This window comes from Hemiscyllium ocellatum, chromosome 12 (assembly GCF_020745735.1).
Source record: "Hemiscyllium ocellatum isolate sHemOce1 chromosome 12, sHemOce1.pat.X.cur, whole genome shotgun sequence".
NCBI lineage: Eukaryota > Metazoa > Chordata > Chondrichthyes > Orectolobiformes > Hemiscylliidae > Hemiscyllium > Hemiscyllium ocellatum.
Window position 1 is genome coordinate 65,470,646 of NC_083412.1, and position 24,573 is coordinate 65,495,218.

The 24,573-nt window shown below is 38.9% G+C and overlaps 1 protein-coding gene across 1 annotated transcript in view; it reads left to right on the plus strand.

Annotated features, from left to right (window-relative positions):
• Nucleotides 1-6,868: 6,868 nt before the first annotated feature.
• tmprss7 (transmembrane serine protease 7) overlaps nucleotides 6,869-24,573 on the plus strand; it is a 71,699-nt gene continuing 53,994 nt past the window's right edge. The window contains exons 1-5 of the mRNA XM_060832800.1: nucleotides 6,869-6,901; nucleotides 10,687-10,903; nucleotides 16,472-16,602; nucleotides 22,408-22,475; nucleotides 23,954-24,147. Coding sequence (XP_060688783.1) covers nucleotides 6,869-6,901; nucleotides 10,687-10,903; nucleotides 16,472-16,602; nucleotides 22,408-22,475; nucleotides 23,954-24,147 — 643 coding nt within the window. The remainder of the gene's footprint in view (nucleotides 6,902-10,686; nucleotides 10,904-16,471; nucleotides 16,603-22,407; nucleotides 22,476-23,953; nucleotides 24,148-24,573) is intronic.

Sequence of the window (24,573 nt, forward strand, 5' to 3'; positions counted from 1 at the left end):
GCTCCTGATGCAAATAGGAGTTGCTGAACAGAGTTAACCTCTCCATTTCAAAATGATGATATCTCTCTTGTTGGAAGACCGCACAGATACAACAGAGTCCATCTTAAAAAAACACATGCAATATCTGAGAGATTCTGTCGGATTGCATTAACTAACTTGCTTAGACATCTTAGTGCACCACAGTCTTAATACGTGCTGCAACCTCTATCCAACCACCCTCACCTCATCTTCCAATTAACACAGAGTCATTAAGTCTAGAAATCAGATTACTTGATATTATAGAATTTGAACATGTAATATGACCTACAGGAGTGATTGCCACTTGACAACAACAAATCAGGAGCAATGTTAACAAGGCGCCATTTATTAATACAAGGCACCATTTATTAATACACTATGGACGCTGGAAATTTGAAAAATAAACAAATAAATGAATAATCTTAGAAGTGGCCAGCAAGCCATCAATTTAAAAAATTCTGTTTCTCTCTACAGAAATACAGCTAGAGTGTCTATGTCTTTCATGTACTGTCTATTCTGATTGCAATTTATTATGCAGTAAGGCTGAGGAAGTATGGGGGAGGCCTGTTGTTTGATTTGTTCTTTGTGATGAAAGAGCCCCCTTCAGGTTGGGAACGCCACAATTTTGGTGCGCCAATGATAATGCTAATGCTAAATGTCTAGGTAGGATGTTGTGTTACTTGGAGGGGAGCTTTGGCATAATGTTCCCATGAGTTCACTGTTTTATCTTTCACTATTCCATCAGTGCTGGGAAATCTTTTCAAGAGAAGCGTGGTGAGCTCCTGTAGTATATTATGCAGGCTATCTCTAATGCAGATGCAATTAGCAAATGGTAGAAAGGAATGTTAAGTGCCATACAAGAATGGCAATTAACCAAGTTTTGCTGCCCTGGAATGTATTGAGCTTCATGGTGCTGTTAGAGTTACACATGCAAGTGTTGGTATCACATTTGGGCATTTTGATGGAAAGTCTTTCAGGAGGTAATACAATGCCCAGCCACTGCTCGACTCTTGAATCCTTGAAATTATTTTAAATTTTGACTAGTTAAACTTTCAGTGAGTGGTAGTCCCCAGAGTATTACCGATAGGGTCTCAAATGGTATTATTTTAAAGGACAGGTGCAGATATCAAGGCTTTCTCTTATTCAAGATGGTCATTACCAAATACTCATGATTTATGCGTGTTTTACCAGTCTAAGCCTATAGACATTTATGGGGCTGTTTCATTACCTGAAGAATTGTGAGTATAGCTACACCAAATGGAATGTAGTGGTTTGAGAAGGCAGCTAACCACCACCTTCTCAAGAGCAAATTAGGTACACACAATAAATGTTAGATGCTTGACTAGCATAGATTAGCCTGAGATACCTGTATCCCATGAATGAATGTTTTTTTAAAGGCTGAATTTTATACTGGTTAGCAGATCCAATCTGACTTTGTAATGGAACCAAGGTATGCATTGAAACAGCTGGGAAAGTTGTATTCAGAACACACTGTATATGTCCTGATTCTCTGATTATTGACTCCTAACTACCACAAACATTTTGTTTTGTACAAGGTATAACTTCAGTCACAGGAGGCTTTTTATTTTGACTTCATTGAACTCAGTTTTGCTGAGGGTTCTTGTGTAATACCACAACTTGTCATATTCTATCCTGTTGTTTAATAAGTTACTTTCATCTGTTCACTAAAACAGCCTCTCTCTAACAGAGAGAACAGGCTGTAAAACAATTAAAAAGATCAGATCGGTAAGATAAGATTAGTGTCTGATCTGTTAGATAAGAAATGAAAGCCAAACATTCATAATTGGAAATTTAAAAAGGTCTAAATTTCTAAAAATGTGGTTCTCTTTTGTATTTTTTGTCGAAAATAGAAACACTAAAATTGAAGTGCATTTGATAATGATCAGCGTCATTCTAGCATTGGTTTCCATGTTACTGCAGTCATGTGGTGCATGGTTACTAACATGGAAACACAATACCTCTTATAACAGAGAGTCGAGCATTATTCATTGACCTCCATTCAGAAATTATTCAACAAAAGATTTAGCAGAAATTAATTATGTGTTGTAGAATGACTTAGACTCAGTGAGCTGTAAGGTGCCGAGAAAAAGCTGTAGCTTCATTGTTGTACATCAGTGCTTGTACAGGGAAGACAACTTTGCAATTCTTCTAATGGCAGAAGATACAAGGTGTGAGCAATCTACTAAATCAGAGGATGATCTAAGTGCAAATGTAAGTGTACCAGATTCTTATTAAGTAAATATTTTAATATAACACTTACCCTATCTGTTTTCAATAACTGAAATGTTAATATATTGGATATATGTTTAATAGTAGTTACAAATAATTTTACCTGTTTAAGAGTGAGGATTTAAGAACAGATGTTAATAGTAAGTATGTAATTTGGTGCATGATATTTATGACAAAGCCAGATATTTATTTAAGTGAGGAACTTTATAACAAAGGTTACATTAGATGTATAATTGCAGTAGATCATGGCATATAAATTAATCTGATGCATAAGAACGCCTCATCTTCCTGGTTCCAGAAATCATGTTTTTGAGTGTAATTGATACATAAATGAAGCACTCCCAAAATGTTTTCTGCCACAAAATGACTTAAATTAGTAGTCAGCCTGACTTTTTGGCTTTTTGCACACGTGTTTTACTTACTTTATACCTAGGTGCAATGAATTGAGCTGATGGTACAGATGGTATTGTGAAGAAGGAGTTTAAAAATGAACAAACAGAGCAGACACTGTGTGGCAAATGACAAAGAAAAAACAACTCTGTCAACAAAAATATGAAGTATGAACTTGGTTCAAACAAAAAGTTATAAAACTTGCCAAAAAAGCAAAGGTCTATTCTATGGTGAGGGAATTCAGTGGTGGTAAAAACTGGTTCAAGAGTGGAAGAAGAAGGAATTGAATGTGGAGAATATGCCCACATCTAGTCTATCATGAGAACAGGGGCAGACATTAGCCTGACCTTGAGAAGCATGTATCAGAATGGATCCCTTTGAAAATCATCAGAATGATTTCATTGTCACCAAAAATGCAATGTGTGTATGCACATGTAAGTGGCCAAATCACATTCTGAGTCCAGCAATGATTTCATAGCATCAGTTATTCGTGTAGATGCTTTAAGGAATGAAGATATTTGCTGCTGTAGCAGAAGACCAAAATCAAGCTGACACAATCAAAAGACCTTAATGTCAAAATGGTCAGTTTCCACAATTTATCATCAGACAATGGCACAAATACAAATACTCATCATGTTACTTCAGCAACACAGATTAAGTGTTCATAATTCTCAATAATCCCAGCAACTGTTCTGTGAAGTAGAAAGATTGAAAAACAATTCTTGTAAAAACGACAACACACAAGGTTACAAGATATAAGGTGATATGAGCTTGCATGGCTAAGAAGTATAATTAACAGCTAAGATGATTTTCAAGTGCTGAAAATCAAGTTTCTTGGAGGGGTTTTGGGGCATGTCCACCATAATAGTTGGCTGGATGAAAATAATATGAGGTTATGTATTCATAATCTGTGGACTGGGATGTCCTGGTGAGCTACACAAAGAACGCCTGTTGGTGTTCATATACCATATAATGATAGGTTGGAACTTTATTCTCTGGACCATAGGAGATTGAGAGGTGACTTTATAAAGGTTTATAACATCATGAGAAGCATAGGTTAGGTAGATTGCCAAATGCTTTTCCTATGGTAGGGAACTCTAAAAGGTTAGCACTGCTGCCTCATAGTGCCAGAGACCCGGGTTCAATTCCCCCCTCAAGCGACTGACTGTGTGGAGTTTGCACATTCTCCCCGTCTCTGCATTGGTTTCCTCCGGGTGCTCCGGTTTCCTCCCACAATCCAAAAATGTGCAGGTTAGGTGAATTGGCCATTAAAGTTGCCCATAGTGTTAGGTGAAGGACTAAATGTAGGGGAATAGATCTGGGTGGGTTGCGCTTCAGCGGGTCAGTGTGGACTTGTTAGACCGAAGGGTCTGTTTCCACACTGTAAATAATCTAATCTAATCTAGAGGGCATAGATCTAAATTGAGACGGGAGAGATACAAAAGGGTGCAAAGTAATCATTGTTTCACACAGAGGGTAGTGAGTGGAACGGACTGCCAGAGATGGTGGTGGAGGCGAGTACAATTTTGTACTTCTTCCGTCAGGCAGAAGATACAGAATCTTGAACACACGCACCAACAGGTTCAAGAACAGCTTCTTCCTTGCTGTTAATAGCCTGATAAGTGGATCTAGAAGAAAGTGAGTAATGCAGATGCTGGAGATTAGAGTTAAAAAGTGTGGTGCTGGAAAAGCATAGCTGCTCAGGCAGCATTCGAGGAGCAGGAGAGTCGACTTTTCGGGCTTCAGCCCTTCATCAGGAATGTGGCGGGGGGGAGGTGGGTAGGGGTTGGTGGGCTGAGCGATACAAGAAAGGTGGGGCTGGGGGAAGGTAGTTGGAAAGGCAATAGGTAGATGTCGGTGGGGAATGATGTGGATAGGTTGGAGCAGAGAGTGGAGCGGAAAAGTAGGAAGGAAGATGAACAGATGGAACAGTTCTAGAGGGCAGTGCTGAGTTGGAGGGTTGGATCTGAGATGGAGGGGGTGAGGGGAGATGAGGCATCTGGTGAAATCGACGTTGATGCTGTGTGGTTGGACGGTCCCAATGTGGAAGATGAGATGTTCTTCTTCCAGGCATTGGGGGGTGGGGGGCTAGGATTTGGCGGTGGAAGAGGCCCAGGACTTGCATGTCCTTGGCGGAGAGGGAGGGGGTGCCAGGATTTGGCAGAGGAAGAGGCCCAGGGCTTGCATACCTCACCTACTGTGTCTATTGCTTTTGATGTGGTCTCCTCTATAGTGGGGAGACAGGAACCTTACCAACTCATGGGACATTTCAAAGAACATTCAAGAACACATGCACCAATCTACCCCACCACCCTGTGGCTGACCAATTCAACTCCACTTCCCACTCATATGTCCCTTAGGTCAACATCTAGGCATGTACCTCAATTAGCGATGCAGAATGGTATAGATGGATAGTTGATGGAGAATAAAACCTTCACAAAGAGTAGAAATATGTATGCTGACCCCTTGATGTATGTGCAGTTGGCCAACAAATTATAAGATACTGTTTGTATGCAAACTTTCATCAGATTTTTCAGAAAATGCGGAATATCAGATTTAGTGGAACAAGAGTAAGGTGATTTATTATGGAGTGATGATTCTGATGACCCATTTAAAAAAAATCTTGCTTTTCATCAGCATCTACCTCCTAGAGGTATGTTGTTGTGATTTATTTTTGTTATTTTGTCCTGTTGCAGGGAATGTCCTGCTGTTCCTGCAGACATTTTTGATAAAAAAAATGCTTTTTTGTTGCAGACAAAGTCTGCTCAGAGGAGACACTTGCTGTTTAAGGATTTCAGTTTGCTATGGTAATTGAACAGCCTTGGACAAGGTGAGGCTTTCTCTGAAGTATAAGAGATCAAATAGAGCCTCATTCAGGATACAATGCTATAAAAACATGAATAAGTTCATCTTATAGGATTCTGGTAGCCTGCTAAACAATACAGGTCATTTATGAAAGAATCCATTCTCTCTCTGGTTCCGAACTGTGATTATATTAAGAGTTCTTTCTTAGAATGAAGTATGTATTGAATGTCTTAATTAAATCTTCGTATTTTGCTGTTCCTTTCTTCATCCCCAATCAGGCAAGTATTGTATCAATTATTTTCGCAATGACATATAAAAACCTGCAGCCACTTGTACTGCATCTTCCATGTGTTTGCTCACAATCATGCCCAATTTTATGTTATCGGCAAACCGGGAAATGTTGCATCTGGTTTTCCAGTCCAGATTGTATGTGTACGTTATCAATACCCAAGAAATGATCCTTGCAGTATCCCACTAGTCACTGTCTGTAACCCAGAGAAAGACCCATTTATTCCCACTCTCTATTTCCTGTATGTCAACCAATTCTTATTTGATGGCAATATATTATCCCCATCTCATGTGTTTCATGTTCATTCTGCCCATTAACCTCCTATATAGGACCTTATCAAAAACCTTCTGAAGATCCAAATATACCACATCCATTGTTTCTCCTTTATCGAATCTACATCTTCAACTCCAGCCGATTTGTTACACATGATTTGCCTTTCATAAACCCATACTGGCTTTGTCCAATCCTGTTAATTTTTTCGAGGTCTGTTATCACAGCTTTTATGTAAACTCTAGTATTTTTCCCAATACCAATGTTAAAGTAACTGGTCTATAATTCATTGTATCTTTTCATACCTGTGAACAGGAGCCTTTTTATTAACTGTATACACTAGGCGTAGAAGTGGTAGGAAAGAACATCCCTATACCATTGCTGGCTTGGACCTTGTTCCAAGTATTTGCAGATGCCAGTAGGCATCGCTGATGACATATCCCATAAGTTGTATGGTAGGACTTATCCCTTACAGAGACTTCTAGGGTTGACATATATGGTGACATCTACTGTAAGGCTTATTGAGTGACTATTTAAAACCTTCTATTCTCTCACTATTATTTTATCCTTTCTTGCTTATTTAGATTTTCTATATTCAAGAGATGTGGACAACCCTTTCAGAACCACTGTTTATTGCCTATCCCTAACTGCCTGATATGCTGCTTTTTCAAATCACTGTGGTCCACAGGGTGTAAGGACATTCATTGTCCTGTCAGGAGAGAGTTCCTCGATGTTGATCTGAAGATGCTCATGGAGTGGTGATATATTTTGAAAGCAGGAATGTGTGGAATTTGGAAAAGAATTTTCAGATTTCCGTGCGCCTGCTGCCCATTGGCGATAGTGAGCATGGGTTTGGAAGATGCTGTTGAACAAGTTTTGGTGAGTCGCTACAGTGCATCTTGTGGATGGTACATTCTCCTGCCTCTGTGAACTGCTGATGAAAGGAGTGAATGTTGAAAGTAGTGGATATGAGCGATCTATGAGTGATAACAATTCCCTGGATTTGAATTTCAACCAGAATGGAGGTTTAAGCTGACATCCACAGAATGAGAACTATGGTAACCAGTAAGCAGATTCTGGAAGCTGTCATGAAAAATAACAATGGTGGTTTTAAAATGGATGCTTTATGTTTTTCAATCAGAGCCCAGGCAAAATCAAAAGAACATTGTGAAAAGTACATATCTCAAACAGGAAATGGACAACTTTCCCCTTTGTAACATCATCAGTTTCAAAGATAAAAAGAGTGAAGTAATTAATGTAAAAAAGACAAAATATTGAAATGTGTATAGAGTCAATTCCATCTATAAATTGAAAGTCATCATAGTTTGAGTGTAGAATGATGTTGGGTATATGTACATTGGATATTTCATATCAATTCCTTTTATAGTAATTCTGCTATCAAACTTTCAGTAAAGATATTTAATTGGTGAATTTTACAAAGGTTCTTTGTTCTCTTAAAGCTGATTTAAACCTGACAGAACTTTTTTCCTGATTGTTCCCAAGGGAAGATTTTGGATGCCAGAACAAAGAGAGTATTTACCATTTCTCCAGGATAACTAGGTGCAGCAGTGAACTATTCAATTCTCTTCCACCCTCTTCCATCAGGGAGAAGATTTGAAAGTTTGAATATGTATGCAAACAGATTCAAGAACAGTTTCTTCCCTGCTGGTATCAGATTCTTGGAAGGCATCTCAAATGTTAATGCTGGTGTCTCTCTGTGCACCTTCTGTGCAGCGGTAACACTGTGCTCTGCACTCTGTTCTGCTACTTGATGCACTTTGTATGGTACGATCTGCCAGTAGAGCATGCAAAACAATACTTCTTACTGTAGTCCAATAACTGGCTTCAATAAATCAGATCAAATCAAATCACTAGGATCTTGACTGATCCTCTGTCTCAATGCCAAATTCCTGCTTTCGGCCTGTAGATTTGGTGCCTTTAACATATAGAAATTTATCTATCTCATTCTTAAATATATTCAATAATGCGGCCTCCACAGTCATCTGTGGTAGAGATTGCCATAGGTTCACAACCGTTTGAGAAAATAAATCTTTCTTCACCTCAGTCTTAAATGGCCTACCTAGTATACCGTGTCATCTGCTTCTGTACTCTTCCACAAGGGAAACATCCTCCATGCATCCAGTCTGTACCAGCCTGTGAGAATTTTACTGTTACCTTCAATTGTGATGATCAGAACAACCCACTTCCCAAATAGAAATTAATGATAATGTGCTTGTTGTGAATGCATTTTGATGCATACATATTTCAGATGTGATGTCCTTCATGTACAATACTGTTCATAATTTGAGTTTGTCTCTTGCTACAATTAGTATACTATGAACACCACTGTAGTGAGCATCCTTTAAAAGATCTTTATTGAATTACACAGGATGATGGTCTTTATGTCAGTATGTATGTGAAATTGCAATCTTCTTTAAGAGAATGGGTAAAAAGTAGTTATCATTCATTTATTAAAGTTTAGTCAATGTTTTGTTTGCTCAACAACAATCAGCATTCCCTTTCTACCAGCAAGCATTTGAAAGTACAGCAATGTGTGAATGCAGCAAGGTAATTGAGTCAACCCATTTCAGGCCATTCTTAAAGTTGTTTACAATTTAAATAATTCATCTCTTCAACTGTAGAAGAAATGGAATGCTCTGGAGGGAGAATAGTATCAATTTGTCTTGTGGAAACATAAAGGGAGAACAATTTATGAGCTCAAGTTTACCATGTGGTAAATGGAAGCAGAAATTTTAAATTTTCCGTGCATGTGTATCAAAGAGATCTTAAAAAATGTTTGAAGTCAAGCTGATGCTGGAAATAATTTGTTGGTAATGTATAGCCATCTAAGCAAATATGGTGCTCTTTACCAGTGCTAATATCTTAGAATCTTACAGAAGTAGTGTTGCCCTGTGGACAAGTTGCTGGGCTTCCTTGCTCAGGTTTTACTGGTGTGAATGCAGTCTAGCATGTAATAAACCCAAACTGTTAAAAAAAAATCTTCTGCTGGCTATGCTTGTTACTTGCCTCCATCTTCCTTCCCACTTCACTGGGACTTATTTTAGGCCACTACCAAGCAGGCCAAACTTCAATGTGACCAAGTGTGAGTTGCATATGGAAGTATGACAGGTGTTGACTGCTGTTTGTGGAGACCATACTTGGTATCCTGACAGTAGTATCACCAACGTGTTGAGAAAGGTACTCATAAATAATTTGTTCAGATTTGTCAGCTGAGGTTTTTTTCAGAATGGCAGCTGTAATTTGTTCTTGTTATTATCCCTTTTATTTCCATTTAGAGTGAAAATACAGTATTATTTTTATGGTTCATAGACATGTACAATAAAGTCATTCTGGAACAAGGTCTATAAATTCACAAGTGGTCGGAAATTTTCCCCAGTGATCGTGAAATGTTGGTGAACACATACAATGTCCAGACATGATTCTTTGTTTAAATAGCATGACAGTTTTGGGAAATCTGATTTTTATTTTCATTACTCGCCTGATGAAGGGTCTGATGTGGCCTTGAAGCTCATTGTCTGTACCTATTAACATGGGTCAATTTTAGTATGCTGTTTTCTTTGATAACTTTTAAAGATGGCGTGAGTGACTTCAAACACACTTTGGATTAATGGGAATTTGCAGCTTTTCTGATTAACTCTGTGAGGCTTCTAAGGATGCGATGAACTGTAATCCTGATTCTACTGTCCATTACTGTGTGTGGTGTTGTATTTCCTCATAAATAATAGTATCAGGATGGAAGGACATACTATACTATACACTCATTGGGATAATGTAGCTATGTTTATCTTAGATGCTGTATAATTCCATTATTTATTATTTAAGCCATTTACACAATATATCAGACCATTAGCTGTTCAAGGTGCTGTAAGCAATTGAAAATTAGGTTCTTTAATGCTTACATTTTCCTTGGCTTTTTTTTTGTTGATTATTGTTCCAACTGTAAGATTAAATATAAGGTTAAAATGGATGATAGCATGACAAAGGAATATAGAGTCCATTTAGCTAGAACAGTCAGTTTTAAACTTCCAAATGTTAGATTGAAACAAATCTTATAAAGTTTCGATGTACTTTTATTCCAAGAATGTATTAAACATTTTCTACATTTGCTAATACCAAAGTCCATCTATTTACAACTGACTTTAAACGATCATGCTTACTAAGATCACTCATGCTTCTCCTGAAAATGGAATACACTGTTATTAGTTCAATTAAAGGAGCAGAAATGTGAGGATTTCTGGTCACTATCGTAATTCAACTCTTTCTTCTTCCTTTTATAGATCATATTGTATTTTAACTACAAACTCAGATGTTCAAAATCAATTTTGTACCATATGTGATTAGCATTCCCAACTCCAAATCATTTTAATTTTTATAATAGAATGAGATTTGAAGGCAAATGGATGAATGGTAATTCCAGGATCTACACCTGAATCCCATCTTTTAGATTCCAGGTGCTTAACTGTCTGTATGTGGTTTTGTTCCTCATAGATCTTCAAAACCATTTTTGACCAAGCCACCTCTCCTTATAAATCCTCCTTTCACTTGGCTTCCATTCCTTTTCAAAATCTTTCTGTGAAGCTTTGAAACTATTTTCAATGTTAAAAATGCAGGTTGTTGCTGACTCTCTTCTATTTAACATTTAGGTTTCTGAAATATCAGTTGATGTGACCAATTTGGATGGAACTTTGCCTGTGAAAAGGAAACATCCACGAAAAGGAAAGAGAAAACCGAAGTTACCATTTAAATGTCAATTTAAGGGAACAACTGAATGTTTCTACATAAACAAAAAAATTATCTTCTTTACTCTGATGGTTTTTGTTATTATGTTAATAACATGGACCTTACTATGGGTCTTTGTATGTAAGTATTTTGCCTAGCTATTCCCATAGAACAAATTAACTTCATATTTTGAATTTATGATAGATTAGTAGTCTATTCAAATGCCAGTGGGAGAAAGTGAGGACTGCAGATGCTAAAGATCAAAGTTGAGAGTGTGATGCTGGAAAAGCACAGCAGGCCAGGCAGCATCCGAGGAGCAGGAAAATCGACGTTTCGGGCAAAAGCCCTTCATCAGGAATGCATGAAGGGCTCTTGCCTGAAATGTCGATTCTCCTGCTCCTCGGATGCTGCTTGACCTGCTATTCAAATACCAGTTCTGATATTTAAAAAAGTTCCTATCAAGCAAGGATGACCTTGGGATTACTTAATACAAACTAGCACCAGATTATAAAATCAAATTGAAAGTTTTAATTGAAATGTTTACAAACATTTACAAACATTTCAATACAGTTGAAAACTTGATTATAACTCACATAATTGCCCATTTGTGTGAAAAGTTTAGGATTTGCATAGATACATTTTGGAGTTCATTGATATTCATTGCTTCTGTAAAGTGACTTCTCTGTCTCACTGTTATTAGAGTTGACTCACGTTGTTTCATCGCTAGTTGCACAATAGTGTTCAGTGGAGAGTCGACCTCTGATACCTTCTTGTGAATCAAATTGATGTCTTCATATATTTACTTATGTGTGTCCCAATCGATCTGAAAACAAGCCAAGAAAATATTGGGCAAGAAAGACCTGATGCCAATCTGAGCTATTTTTTTCCACAATAATGTAAAGATACAGAACACCAATTAACCAGACTCTCAATTCATTCAATACAACATGGCTTTAAATAATTCAAAGCTTAGAAAAATATGAACTACCTCATGTCAGTAGATTGCGTATCTCAATTGCAGCAAATGACATCTATCTGTCCTCCATTTTTCTAATATCTCTGCAAAATGCTCAGATTTCATTTTTAAAACTTGACTGAAGACACACAAGTCCTTATTCCATAATTTCCTGTCTTCATAGGAATTTAAGGCTTCATTCCTAACCACTGCCTCTTGTCTGATTAGATGCAATCAGAATTGGTATCCAATGTTTAACATGTTCCTTCCCTTTAAAACAAGTTTCATATACTTAAGAAGATAATTTAATCCTTGATGATGTCAATATTTGTTGAGAGACTCTGATTTAAGGTACGACACTTTATGTTTTTCTGACACCCTGAGCAACCCATGTCACTCTCGGCAATAATCAAAATAATGTGACTTTAGCTTCAATACACAATTTCCCAAAGCTTACAGCTCTTCCCTTCAATCCTGTGTGTGAAGTAAAATTATGTTATTTTAAAACACACTACTTAAATATTATTGTTTTCTACATGCATTTTGTGGAAAAATGTTAAAATGGCAAATACTGTGATGCGTTACTCTTGATTTTTTGCAGGAAAGGTGTTTTTATTTCAGAAATCTAACCATGATGCATGTATCTTCATTTGCATCCATTCAAACTAACCAAGCGTGTATTGGCTGTAATTAGTGCCTTACCCAAATAAAATACAGAATACTGGCAGTATTAGCCACAATTGCATGAGAAAATGGGGTAAATCTTACCTATGTTTAAGATTTTGGGAGTTTCTGGAATAGTCTTTGAGGGAGAGATACTTTAGTAAAGTACCCATGGGTCTCAGGCAGGAAAATGAGTACAGGTAGCTCTAGCTTGTTTTGGCTATAATGTCGCAAAAGAAATAGGTAACGGTATTTTCGAGAATGAACATAGAACATTACAACGCAGTACAGGCCCTTTGGCCCTCAACATCGCGCCAGCCTGTGAAACAAATCTGAAGCCCATCTCACCTACACTATTCCATTTTCAACCATATGTCTATCCAATGATCACTTAAATGCCCTAAATGTTGGCATGTCTACTACTATTACAGGCAGGGCGTCCCTACAATTTTGAGTAAAGAAACTACGTCTGAAATCTGTCCAATATCTATCACCCCTCAATTTAAAGCTATGTTCCCTTGTGCTAGCCATCACCATCTGAGGAAAAACGCTCTCACTGTCCATCTGATCTAATCCTCTGATTATCTTATATATCTCAATTAAGTCACCTCTCAACCTTCTTCTAACGAAAACAGCCGCAAGTCCCTCATCCTTGCCTCATTAGACCTTTCCTCCATACCAGGCAACTAGTAAAATGCCTCTGAACCCTTTCCAAAGCTTCCACAGCCTTCCTATAATCCGGTGACCAGAACTGTAAGCAATACTCCAAGTTTGGCAGCACCAGAATTTTTTACAGCTGCAACATGACCCCATCACTCAGAAACACTCAATCCCTTTACCAATAAAAGCTAACACACCATATGCTTTCTTAACAACCCTATCAACCTCGGTGGCAACTTCCAGGGATGTATGTACATGGACACGAGATCTGCGGGTCCAAAGATGTGCGGGTCAGGTGAATTGGCCATGCTAAATTGCCCATAGTGTTAGGTAAGGGGTATATGTAGGGATAGGGGTATGGGTGGGTTGCGCTTCGGCGGGTCGGTGTGGACTTGTTGGGCCGAAGGGCCTGTTTCCACACTGTAAGTAATCTAATCTAATCTAATCTAATCTAATCTCTCTGCTCATCTACTCTGCCAAGAATCTTACCATTAGCCCAGTACTCTTTATTCCTGTTGTTTCTTCCAAAACCTTACACTTTTACACATTAAACTCCATTTGCCACCTCTCAGCACAGCTCTTGCGATCTTGAAACCATATTTCTGACCTCACTACTCTCAACTTGCTGGACATTGTAATGACAATTTAGACTCCCACCCCTCTACTGAATTTGTTGAAACCCTCCTAAAGGCCATTAGCAAAGATTCCCCCCAGGATATTGGTACCCCTCTGGTTCAGGTATAGGCTATCCTCTTTGTGAGGTCCCACCTACCCCAGAATGAGCCCCAATTATCCAGGTATCCGAAACCCTCCCTCCTGCATCATCCCTGTAGCCACATGTTCAACTCCTCTCACTTCCTGTTCCTTGCCTCGCTCACATGTGGCACGGGTAACAAACCAGAGATAACAATTCTGTTTGTTCCAACTCTAAGCTTCCATCCTATCTCCCTGAATGTCTGCCTTAAATCCCCATCCCTTTTCCTACCTATGTCTTTAGTGCTTAGGTGGACCACAATTTTGGATGCTCCCCCTCCCCCTCAAGGATCCTGAAAACACAATCTGAAACATCATGAACCCTGGCACCTGGGAGGCAACACACCAAGCATGAGTCTTTCTCGTTCCCACAGAATCTCCTATCTGTCCCCCTAACTATGGAGTCCCCAATGACTAATGCTGTGCTCCACTCCCCCATTCCTTTCTGAGCAACAAGGATAGACTCTGTGCCAAATCCCTGTACCCCATAGCTTACCTCTGGTAAGTCTTCCTCACCAATAGTATCCAAAACGGTACACTTGTTATTGAGGGGAATGACCACAGGAGGTCCCTGCACTGTGTGCTGGTTCCTTTACCTCTTTTCGCAATAGTGTGATCCCATGGGGATTGGTTCGACCACTTTGTTATGTGCATGCACCAACGACAGCAACAAAATCTCAACGCAGTTCTGTGCATGTGCCGATGTCTACGCCAAAGTCTCTGCATCATTCTGCACGTGCGTGATATCAGCATCAGTCATCGTGTCATTCTGTGCATGCGTGATATCAGTGTCAGTGTTCATGTCATTTTGCACATGCATGATATCAATGTCTGCCTTTGTGTTCTGTGCATGCGTGATATCAGTGTCAGTCTTCGTGTTGTTCTGTGCATGTGTGATATCAGTGTCAGTCTTTGTGTTGTTCTGTGCATGTGTGATATCCGTGTCAGTCTTCATGTCGTTCTGCACATGCATGATATCAGTGTTATTCTTCGTGTTGTTCTGTGTATGCATGATATCAGTTTCAGTCTTCATGTCGTTCTGTGTATGTGTGATATCAGTGTCAGTCTTTGTGTCGTCTGTGTATGCATGATATCAGTGTCAGTCTTTGTGTCGTTGTGTGTATGTGTGATATCTGTGTCAGTATTTGTGTCATTCTGCATATGTGTGATATCTGTGTCAGTCTTTGTGTCGTCTGTGTATGCGTGATATCAGTGTCAATCTTTGTGTCGTCTGTGTATGCGTGATATCAGTGTCAGTCTTCATGTCGTTCTGCATATGCGCGATATCAGTGTCAGTCTTCATATTGTTCTGTGTATGTGTGATATCAGTGTCAGTCTGCGTGTTGTTCTGCTCATGCTCTGACAGAGCAGCCTTCTGTAAGAGGTACTGTACAGAGAGCAATTTTCTTACATTTTTTAAATGTACTGTGTTAAATTTACTTTTGTTTTGTTAATAAATATGATTTCAGCCTTCATACAGGCTGTGCTCTCACTTGTGTTAGACTTTTGGGTGATTTTTGAGCGATTATGAGTGATTTTTTTGCTGATCTGCCCCAACCTCACGTTTCCCACAAGCCCCATTATTTCCATTAAGTGATTTTCTATTAAGTGAGGTTTCACTGGAACACAACTATGGCATTATGGGACAACTATCTGTACTTGGGGTCAGGATTGAGTTGGTCTGTGATTCTGTAATATTGGGTAACTTGGCAGAGGTCTAACCTATGAAAGTTTGCTGCAGTTCTTGAAAGCTCTGGTTAAACTGGTATATTGCATTCAATTCTTGTTTCACCAGAATAATAACCAGCCTAAATTGAAATGATGATTAGGCTTGCATTCCCTGAACGTGCCAACTGGTGATCCAATTGAGGCATTTATATGAATAAATAAGTCAATAGGGTAAATGGTGAAAAACTAATCCTGCAGGCAGTGGAGTTCAGAATGGAAAGATGTAGTAGGTTAATCAGAGCGAGGCCATTCAGGATTTGTTAGTTGGAGAAATAGAAAGGTTTTTCTGCAAAATACTGCTGAGTTTAGAAGAATTGAATTTATTAAATCTGAGATACATAATTTTTGTTAGTCTGAGGTATGAAACTGAAGTTGAGCTGTAGATCTGTCCTTATCTAACTGAATGGCCAACCTGATAGACTAAATGGCTTGTTTGTATAATCACATGCCTTGAGGTGCCTCATCTTAAGAGGTTCTGCTGTATCTTTTACATCCCAGAGGAGCTCCTCTTCTCCTCCTGCCCCTATAAAAATAAATGAATGAGTCCTTTGGGGCTTCTCTTAGGTGACTGCCAGTGAATAAAGAGTAGATGCCAATTCTCTCCTGCTGAGACTTAAAATGGTATTGGGCTTTATTGATTCAAAATCTCTAACTCAGCTATGAGCTCTTTCAGGCATTTGCCTGGACTGCTTATTTTGAGTATTTGACAAAATTGCACAACCACAATAGTGATAGAATCTGGTGAGTAAACTCCTGCTAGGCAGGAGGCCTCAAAATCTTCCTTGATTCTTTTCCTTCAGAGTTTTGTTAGTTCAATCAGAAAGGCAAAATTAAATTGTAATTTGTACATGTTACTTCTGCCGAAGAAGTGCATTTTTCTTACTTTAAAGTTTAGCATTATGTTGATTAAAAATCTACATTAAAAATGGTACTTTCTTTCCATTATATAGTGAGAACACAAAACAATACTGCTTTGTATTTTGCTGGATTATTCCGTATAGCAAATATTGAATTTATTCCTGAGTATCGAAGGAAGGACTCCACTGAATTCCTCTCCATGGCCGCTAAAGTTCAGCAAGTGGTAAGAAACCTCTCTCACACCTTATGGTATATTATACAGGATTAAATACGGATAGGATGATAACTGAATTCTGCACGCTGTGAATAAGTGGGCTATGGCACGGTTGAATTAACTGGGAACATTTCCACATATCACATAAGTAGTGTTATATTGTAGTACACATTTTATATTTGTGGTTACTTGTTGTGAATTGTTTGCTTCTCTAATCTTAACTGTTTTATTTAATATTACGAAGGTTGGATCAAATCTCTGCTAATTAGTTGGAACTTCATGGTGGTGGATTTGATGAGATTCATTCAGTGGTTCTCGAGACTATTCAAATGGTATTACCCATATTCTAAACTAATTGTATACAAACTTTAGTCATGAACAATAGAAATTAGGAGTGAGTGCTGTACATATTTTAATGAAAGTTATATCCTTTCAAAAACTTTGATATAGTTGTGGTTTTCATTAAATTTAGAAGGCGATTGTGAGTGAAGAAACATAAAACTCGTAAAATATAATCTAATCAGATCCTGGGTGATATTCCTGGAAGATTAACTTGGTTAGGTAGTAGGCTTTGGCAACATAGCTGGCTTCACCCAGACTGTGCAGTGTGGTAGACTGTTCACATACTGCATTCAAAGTAGCATATCATAAGGAAGCAGAATTCATCAACAGAAAAAGACTCGATGTGATCAATGTACTAGTCTCTGTGATGATTGGTTCCATGTCTTAGAAGTCTGCCCCAAGTACTTTGAGAGCTGTAATAGTGGTTACAATATTGAGAACTTCCACCTTTCAGCTGTGTTTCAAGAGCCAGATTCCTTGCAAAGGATGGTTACTAAGGGACAACAGCTACCCTCTGAAGTCTCCATTATGCAACTTCCTGACTGCAGCATTGTGTAGATGCAATGTTGACTAGGGTCATGATGGAGCAGATGATAGGTTTGCTGTAGGAGAGCTTGGTATTCAATCTGGAGTTTGCTGCAGACAGAGCGTGCGACACCATCCTAGCATACAATGCTGTACACAACTGAAACAAGTAAAGAGGGGAAGTGATGGATTCTAAACAAGCTGGGAGAATGGCAGTAGTGTTTTGTGGAGGAAGGTTTAGGACTTTAAGCAGAAAGGTACATGATAGAATGCTGTAGCATCAAGAACAACAAACCATAAAAGATTGTACTGATACCCAGTAAGCAAGCAGCTCCTGTCAGTTCCCAGAGACAAATGCAGCTTCTGTTTGCTTTTGTTCATTTTTGCTGTTGCTGAATAAAAATGAATGCTTTAAATAATTTGCAAGCTTCGCTGGATGTGCTGATACCAATTGAACAATGAGAAGATATTGAGTTACAGTGGCCATTAGGGAACAGGATTCTAAGATTAAATGAAAATAAGGACAAGTCTCTTAGTGCTTTAAATAGCAATAGGTGTAAGAATGTGCATTTCCATGTGCAATGAAGTCACCATTGTGGCCTGAGCAGTGTTTGTTTCTGAAGAGCACGGTGAAGGATCACTCTGGGCTGTCAGTGCTTGACCAAGTACACAGCTAAGTTTTAAAGATGGCGCTGTCACCAGGAATCCCAGTTTATCCCAACAGTGGTGAGTACCTCCACCTACTGTGATTGGGAGAATAGAATGTGTGGGTTGCCATCGAGGCATTTGCATAGGTAACGAGGTGAGGTTGGGAAGGTTGTGTGAGAAATCTCACCAGGGCTCTTAAAGAGAAACCCTTTGTGAAACTCATCAAAATTGATACTTAGTTTATTTATGGTAAAATTCAGCCCTGAGTTATGGTGTGAGGGGAAACAAGCAATTGGACTATTATGTAAGCATTCAGGCATCACATCAATTTTCAGAAAGTGAGACTAACGTTTATCTATCAAATCATTGTATGAACTCCATAGAGGCTAACATCCCATCACCAAGTCACCTGTTATATACACATGAAAGGTCCTTAACACTGGCTCAGTTCACTCAGACCCAGCTGACATTCCTCTTTTTTATCTGTCAGCCAGGGCTCCCTGATTGGATTAGATTAACAGCCCCAAAGAGGGAACTCATATTTTAATGAGGTCCACCAGTTGACCTTATTACAATTGCTACATCTCTTTCCCTCTGGGTTCAAGGACATCCGCTGGCCTTTTTTTCTTGTAACACCTCCTGGGGTATTTAGACGTCGGGTCAGGTTTCTTTGACTCTACATCGGATACGTTCAGAATGTAACATACAGGAGCTTGCTTCTTGAGTCAGGGCGTCTCAGGAGGAATTCACTCTCTTTTTCCAGTGGCAAAGGCATCGAGGTGGCAACATCCACCATGTCAATCTCAGATTCTGAGGTCTCTTCAACGCTTGACAGAGAGTTATAGAGATAAAGATGTGTACAGCATAGAAACAGACCCTTCAGTCTAACTCGTTTGTGCCGACCAGGCATCCCAAATTAATCTAGTCCCATTAGCCAACATTTGGCTCATATGCCTCTAAACCCTCTATTCATAGAGACATCCAGAACCCTTTTAAATATTGTAATTGTACCAGCCTCCACCACTTCCTCTGGCAGCTCATTCCATACACACACCACCTTCTGCATGAAACAATTGCCCCTTAGGTCCTTTTAAAACCTTTCCCCTCTCACCCTAAACATATGCCCTCTAGCTTTTGGCTCCCCTATTCTGGGGGTAAAGATCATGACTATTTACCCCATAAATGCCCCTTATGATTTTATAAACTACTATAAGGTCACCTCTCAGTCTGTGACACTCCAGGGAAAAAGCCTCATGCTATTCAACCTCTCCCTTTGGCTCAAACCCAAACCCACAGGTTCCGCCAGCCTTTCCAATTGTTCCAAGGAGCTGGGATGTTTGCTCCCATACCATTTGCGAATTTTCAGCTTTCATGTGGTCCACATGCTTGTTCAGGACCATCACACCTACCTGACTCTATACGTCACTGGTTCTGACCTTGCATTGGTCATGCCTATTACCCATGCAGGGCCAGTTCTGTGGTTCCTACACAAGCTTGCAAAAATGCAAGATGGCCTTCACTCCTTCGATAGTCCCTAAACCCTCTTAAAAAACTTCCAGGTATTTAATTAGGACTTAACTCAGGCAGCCATTTTCTAATTGAAAAATTTCAGCCAATCAAGATGAATCTGTCTCAACCAATTTCACCCCATCAAGCTTAGGCCCAAGTCTTTTTCTACAATCACGACCAACTGAACCAACTGTTTCTCAAAAGAGACTAGAACCAAAGTTATACTGTAAATCCGTAAAGGTTCTCTGGTATATGTTCTCAGTCTAGCTGATCTTTTATGCAAACTTAAGGGTTGGACTCCAGATTGAATTTTGTAAGACTGGTTCTGCGATCACTGAATTGGCCATGCTAATATTGACATCCATTAGAATCGAATGACCATTTAATCAAATGTTTATTTTGATTGATTCTGGCTTTCAAGAGTGTGTACTGTCCTGGATACTGGTCTATGAGTTCTCTTACTCAATTTAGGTCTTGTAGGACTTCCTTGCTGTCTCAGGTCCCTATACCTGCAACAACTATAAACACTTGCTGATCCAGAGGACAAATAGTCAGACAACTAGCAATCTGCATCCACGAGCACAAACTAGCCACAAAACACCACGACCCACTATCTCTAGTAGCCACGCACATAGATTACAAGGACCACAAATTTGACTGAACAACACAATGATCATAGGACAAGCCAAACAGGGGACAGTCAGATAATTTCTAGAAGTATGGCACTCATCCACGAATTCCATCAACTAACACATAGACCTAGACCCAATATACCAGCCATTACAATGAGCAACTGGAACCAGCAACCGGCAACTGGAAGCAGCAGGAATTAAATCAAGTAAATTCTGGAAGACACACAGTGCAGCAGCTCTTCACAGGAGGCTTCAAAGCACTGAAGGTGTTACCTAGCCAGGGGATGAAACATCTGCAAATCAACTTTCCAGCTAGGTGAACATACCCACCACTACGACAACCGGCACCCAAGCAAACCTTGAACTCATATAGAATAGAATAGCAATGTATTGACTCATGTATTTTTCCATTGTTCAATTAATGGCTCCTGATTTGGGATACAGTGGAAAACCATGTCAAAACTACCACACAGGGCCGGGCCGAGACTGCCCTGTCATATTGAGATAAGACCTCCATTCTGGGCTATTGGAAGACTCAGAAGACACCTCCAAAGCAAAGACGAGACGTCTGTGCGGGGAGTATACCTTCACACTGGATACTGGAATATCCAGAGGCTGCTGAAGAAGACCTACACAATGGGATGGGAATGCCACTTTAGGCCGGGACCGCCCCTCCCGGACAAGTCCGCCACCCTGGGAAACTCCCTGCCAGGGCGCCAGGTTTATACCACCATTCGGAATTGTTGGAAAACACCTCATTACTGGCCCTGGGCTGGGAGAAGATGCCTTCCTCTAAAGTCATTAAAAGAAGATAGGGTACCAGGCTAAATGGGAACATAAAGAAATGTGCTGAAAGAAAATAAAGTAAAGCAGACAGAGTAGATGATCTTTGGGCAATTAGACTGAGGAGCCTGCAAAATGCGCTGTGATTATGCTTCACTTGTTGCATTTCCCAATGATAAAGCTAGTTGTAGAGTCTGAAGTCCAGTTGGGCTCAGCTAGTAGGTGCTTTTGCATGGTTACATCATTAATCCCACATACAACCAGTCTCTCAGCATCTCATTAAGGGTTAAACCAAAGTCACATGTCTCTACTGGGCATCCTAATTTAGTCTAAAATCCCAAAATGAATTTCTCTAATTCTCAAATTGCTCAATTCAACCAATAATGTCTCAGAAATAGAGGAGGCGTGGGGTCATCATATTCCTTAGCTAAATCCATCAACATTTGAAAGGTTTTAGTATCCAGACCTCAGGGAAAGTAGACTCCTAATAACTAAGAAAGCTATGGGTCCACAAGCTGTCAGGAGAATTACTGTTGCTTTCCATCTCCCTCAATGTCATTTGCCCTGAAAAAATAATGCATTCTTTTCAAATGCGGGGCCCAATCTTTGAAGGCAGGTAAGAATGAATGAAGTTTCCCAAATAACGGTATGATGCTAGAAGTGCTCACCTCAACTCAAAGACAATAGTTGCAAGCGAGTTTCTTCAGAAAAGTGCTTTACTCACAGCATCACTGACGTAACTCCAGTGACATCAGTAACCCTTTATTTACATGTGGAAAGTCCTCAATGTAGTCCCCACCCTGCCCCTGCTCCCTCAGAGCCAACTCTCTGACACTTTTCATTTTGCCTGTCAGCCAGGGCTCCCTGACTGGACCAGATTAACAGTCCCAATCAAGGAACTCATATTATATGAGGTCCACCTGGCTGACCGCATGACAATCATGAAACCTTAATCAATACAGCACAGTGTCATAGTCTGTGCTCTTTCACTCATGGGCATGCAGTAAAAAATGCAGGAGACAAGTTTTATAACCTACAGAAAAGGTCCTGCTGTGATCTAAAGGTTTATAAGGCCTCACAAGGTTTATGCACAAATCTAGTAATGCATAGATTGGAGTTATTCATGAAATGTCAGAAAGTGACATTTATATAGTCACAGCTTTAATGTTTACAGATATTGTTTCTCTCGTAGATATGTCACTTAACCAGGTGTGAGTGATCTCAGTGTCGTTATGAATGGTAGAGTGGTCTCATTGGGCCGAATGGCCTTCCTTCCACTCCTATGACTTATGGTCTTACGGTCTTATGTTATGTTAACTGGTCAATTTTATTTCATCTATCACGTATTCAGTATTGTGCTTTTCTCTTCCTTCAGATGAACAATGTTTATAAGAAATCACTTTTCTCCAAGTTGTACAAGCAATCAACTGTTTCTGACTTGAGGTACTGTATCTCACAAATTCATTAATTATAAAGATTTGAAAGCTGAATTTCCAGGATGTTGAGTTTATATAGCGGGACCTAAACAGTGATTTCCAAAAACAAATGAATAATGCCTCTGAAAATGGCAGGCACATCTTGGTACCTGGGGAGATTTTGGCTGAAAAAAATGAAAGTAAAGTATTAGGAAAAGAACTTTCATCAAAAAATTGCATTTTTGTTCCTTTTGAGCCTGATTTAATTTTAGTGTTGACAGAGAATTTCTGTCAATGGTGTAATTTTATAAAAACCTGTTCCTGGTATTGAGAAGATCAAAGACAGTTTGCAATTACCTTTTGGAGAACAGCAAAAACATCTATTGAATTGTGGGAAGGCTCCAGACTTGCTGCATGTTATATTGGAAGATTTTCTTCAAATGTTTTTTTTCTTGGCCCCACTAAGTCTCAATATTATGCGACTTCTATCATTAAAGTTACACCTGTTCTACTTTTTCTTTATCTATACTGGTACAAATAGTGTACATTATAATAATATTCTTTGGGGTTAATGCCATATTATTACTACTATTTGTTTGGACATCACAACCACATCAAGTCTGTTGGCAACGTAGGCCATGAACTCTATAATTACATAGCTCATATTAATTTCATTTGTGTTCCAAATTTAAAATAATCAGCAACAAAACTTTTGAAAATAAGATCATCCAGTGTTTATTACTTAACTAGTGTTGAAATTTACTAAGTAAAAACATGATGGTCACTAGATAAATAATAAAAAGCAAAGAATAAAAGCAGATAATGATAAAATGTACTTGTAAAAGAAAGATCCGTTTATAATTGTTGGAATTACTTGCTTGTAGATTCTCCTTAGTAGTAAAACCTTATAAAGATAATGTCAGAATTTAATAGCTGCAATGGCTTCTGTGGTTGAGTAGTTGGTGATTTTTCCCACAGAACGACTAAGCAGAACTGGCTGTGGAAAGTAATACAAGCTCCTTTAACTCTTTCTTTCAGCTTGTGCCCCAAGGTGGCCAGGGTCAGTGCAGCAGACTTTTGCTGCTTTGATATTTTCTCCTCACTTTGATGTTATGTCATCAGAGTTCTTAGATTAGGTTAGATTAGATTACTTTTAAAATGGTGTCTAAGAGCGTGTTATACAGAACTAACTGAAAGTAGCTGCAATGTAACTTTTGATGAATACAATGACGACAAAGCAAAGTCCACTACGCTGGAACAAAAAAAATTGCTGAAAAAGTGCAGCAGGTCTGGCAGCATCACATTTAAACATAACCAAAATGACAGCAGGTCAAATATCATATGGTGCACTGTAACATTATTGTGAAATATCTGAAACTGGGAACTATAGGGGTTGCTTGAGTAAATATTGAATTTGAATAATTCAAATCATAATACAATATAAACTTGAAAGAATTTTTTAAATGATTATATTTGAGAATGTTCCCTCTTGTGTTTCTTACATAGTAACAACAACAATGGTGGCATTCTTGTTCACTTCTGGATTGTTTTTATCGTTCCAAATATGAAGACCTTGTTTGTGTGTGAGGACTGTGTCAGTGCAATCTTAAAGGACTCTATTCAGACAAGTCTGGTAAATCGCACATCGATTGGATACCTTCTTGGACTTCCTGTGGACATGGACTCAATTATTGTTAATGGTTATTTTTTTGGCTTATCTGTTTCAGTTGTTGAAAATTGTATTTTGTGCCATATGTTATTTTATTGCTAATGGTAAATTGATTCTGCATGAGATTGACTGCAATGCTCAGAAGCTGATGAAAATTGGCTCAGACAAGTGTAAAGTGATCCATTTTTAGTATAAAGAATGAAGAGACATATAAACTGAAGTATGCAACTCTACCCACAGGGTATGTGGGCATAAATGTAGAAGATGATGGGACAGGTTGACAAAGTGGTTTAAAAGGGTGGTATGGGAATTTGGGCTTTATAAATAAAGATGGAGTGCATTGAAGCAAGGATGTTATGATGAACATTTAAGACGAAAATGGTTTGACCTGACTAGGAACATTGTATTCAGTTTGGGCACTGCACATTAGGAAGGATGTGAAGGTTTCAGAGAGGAT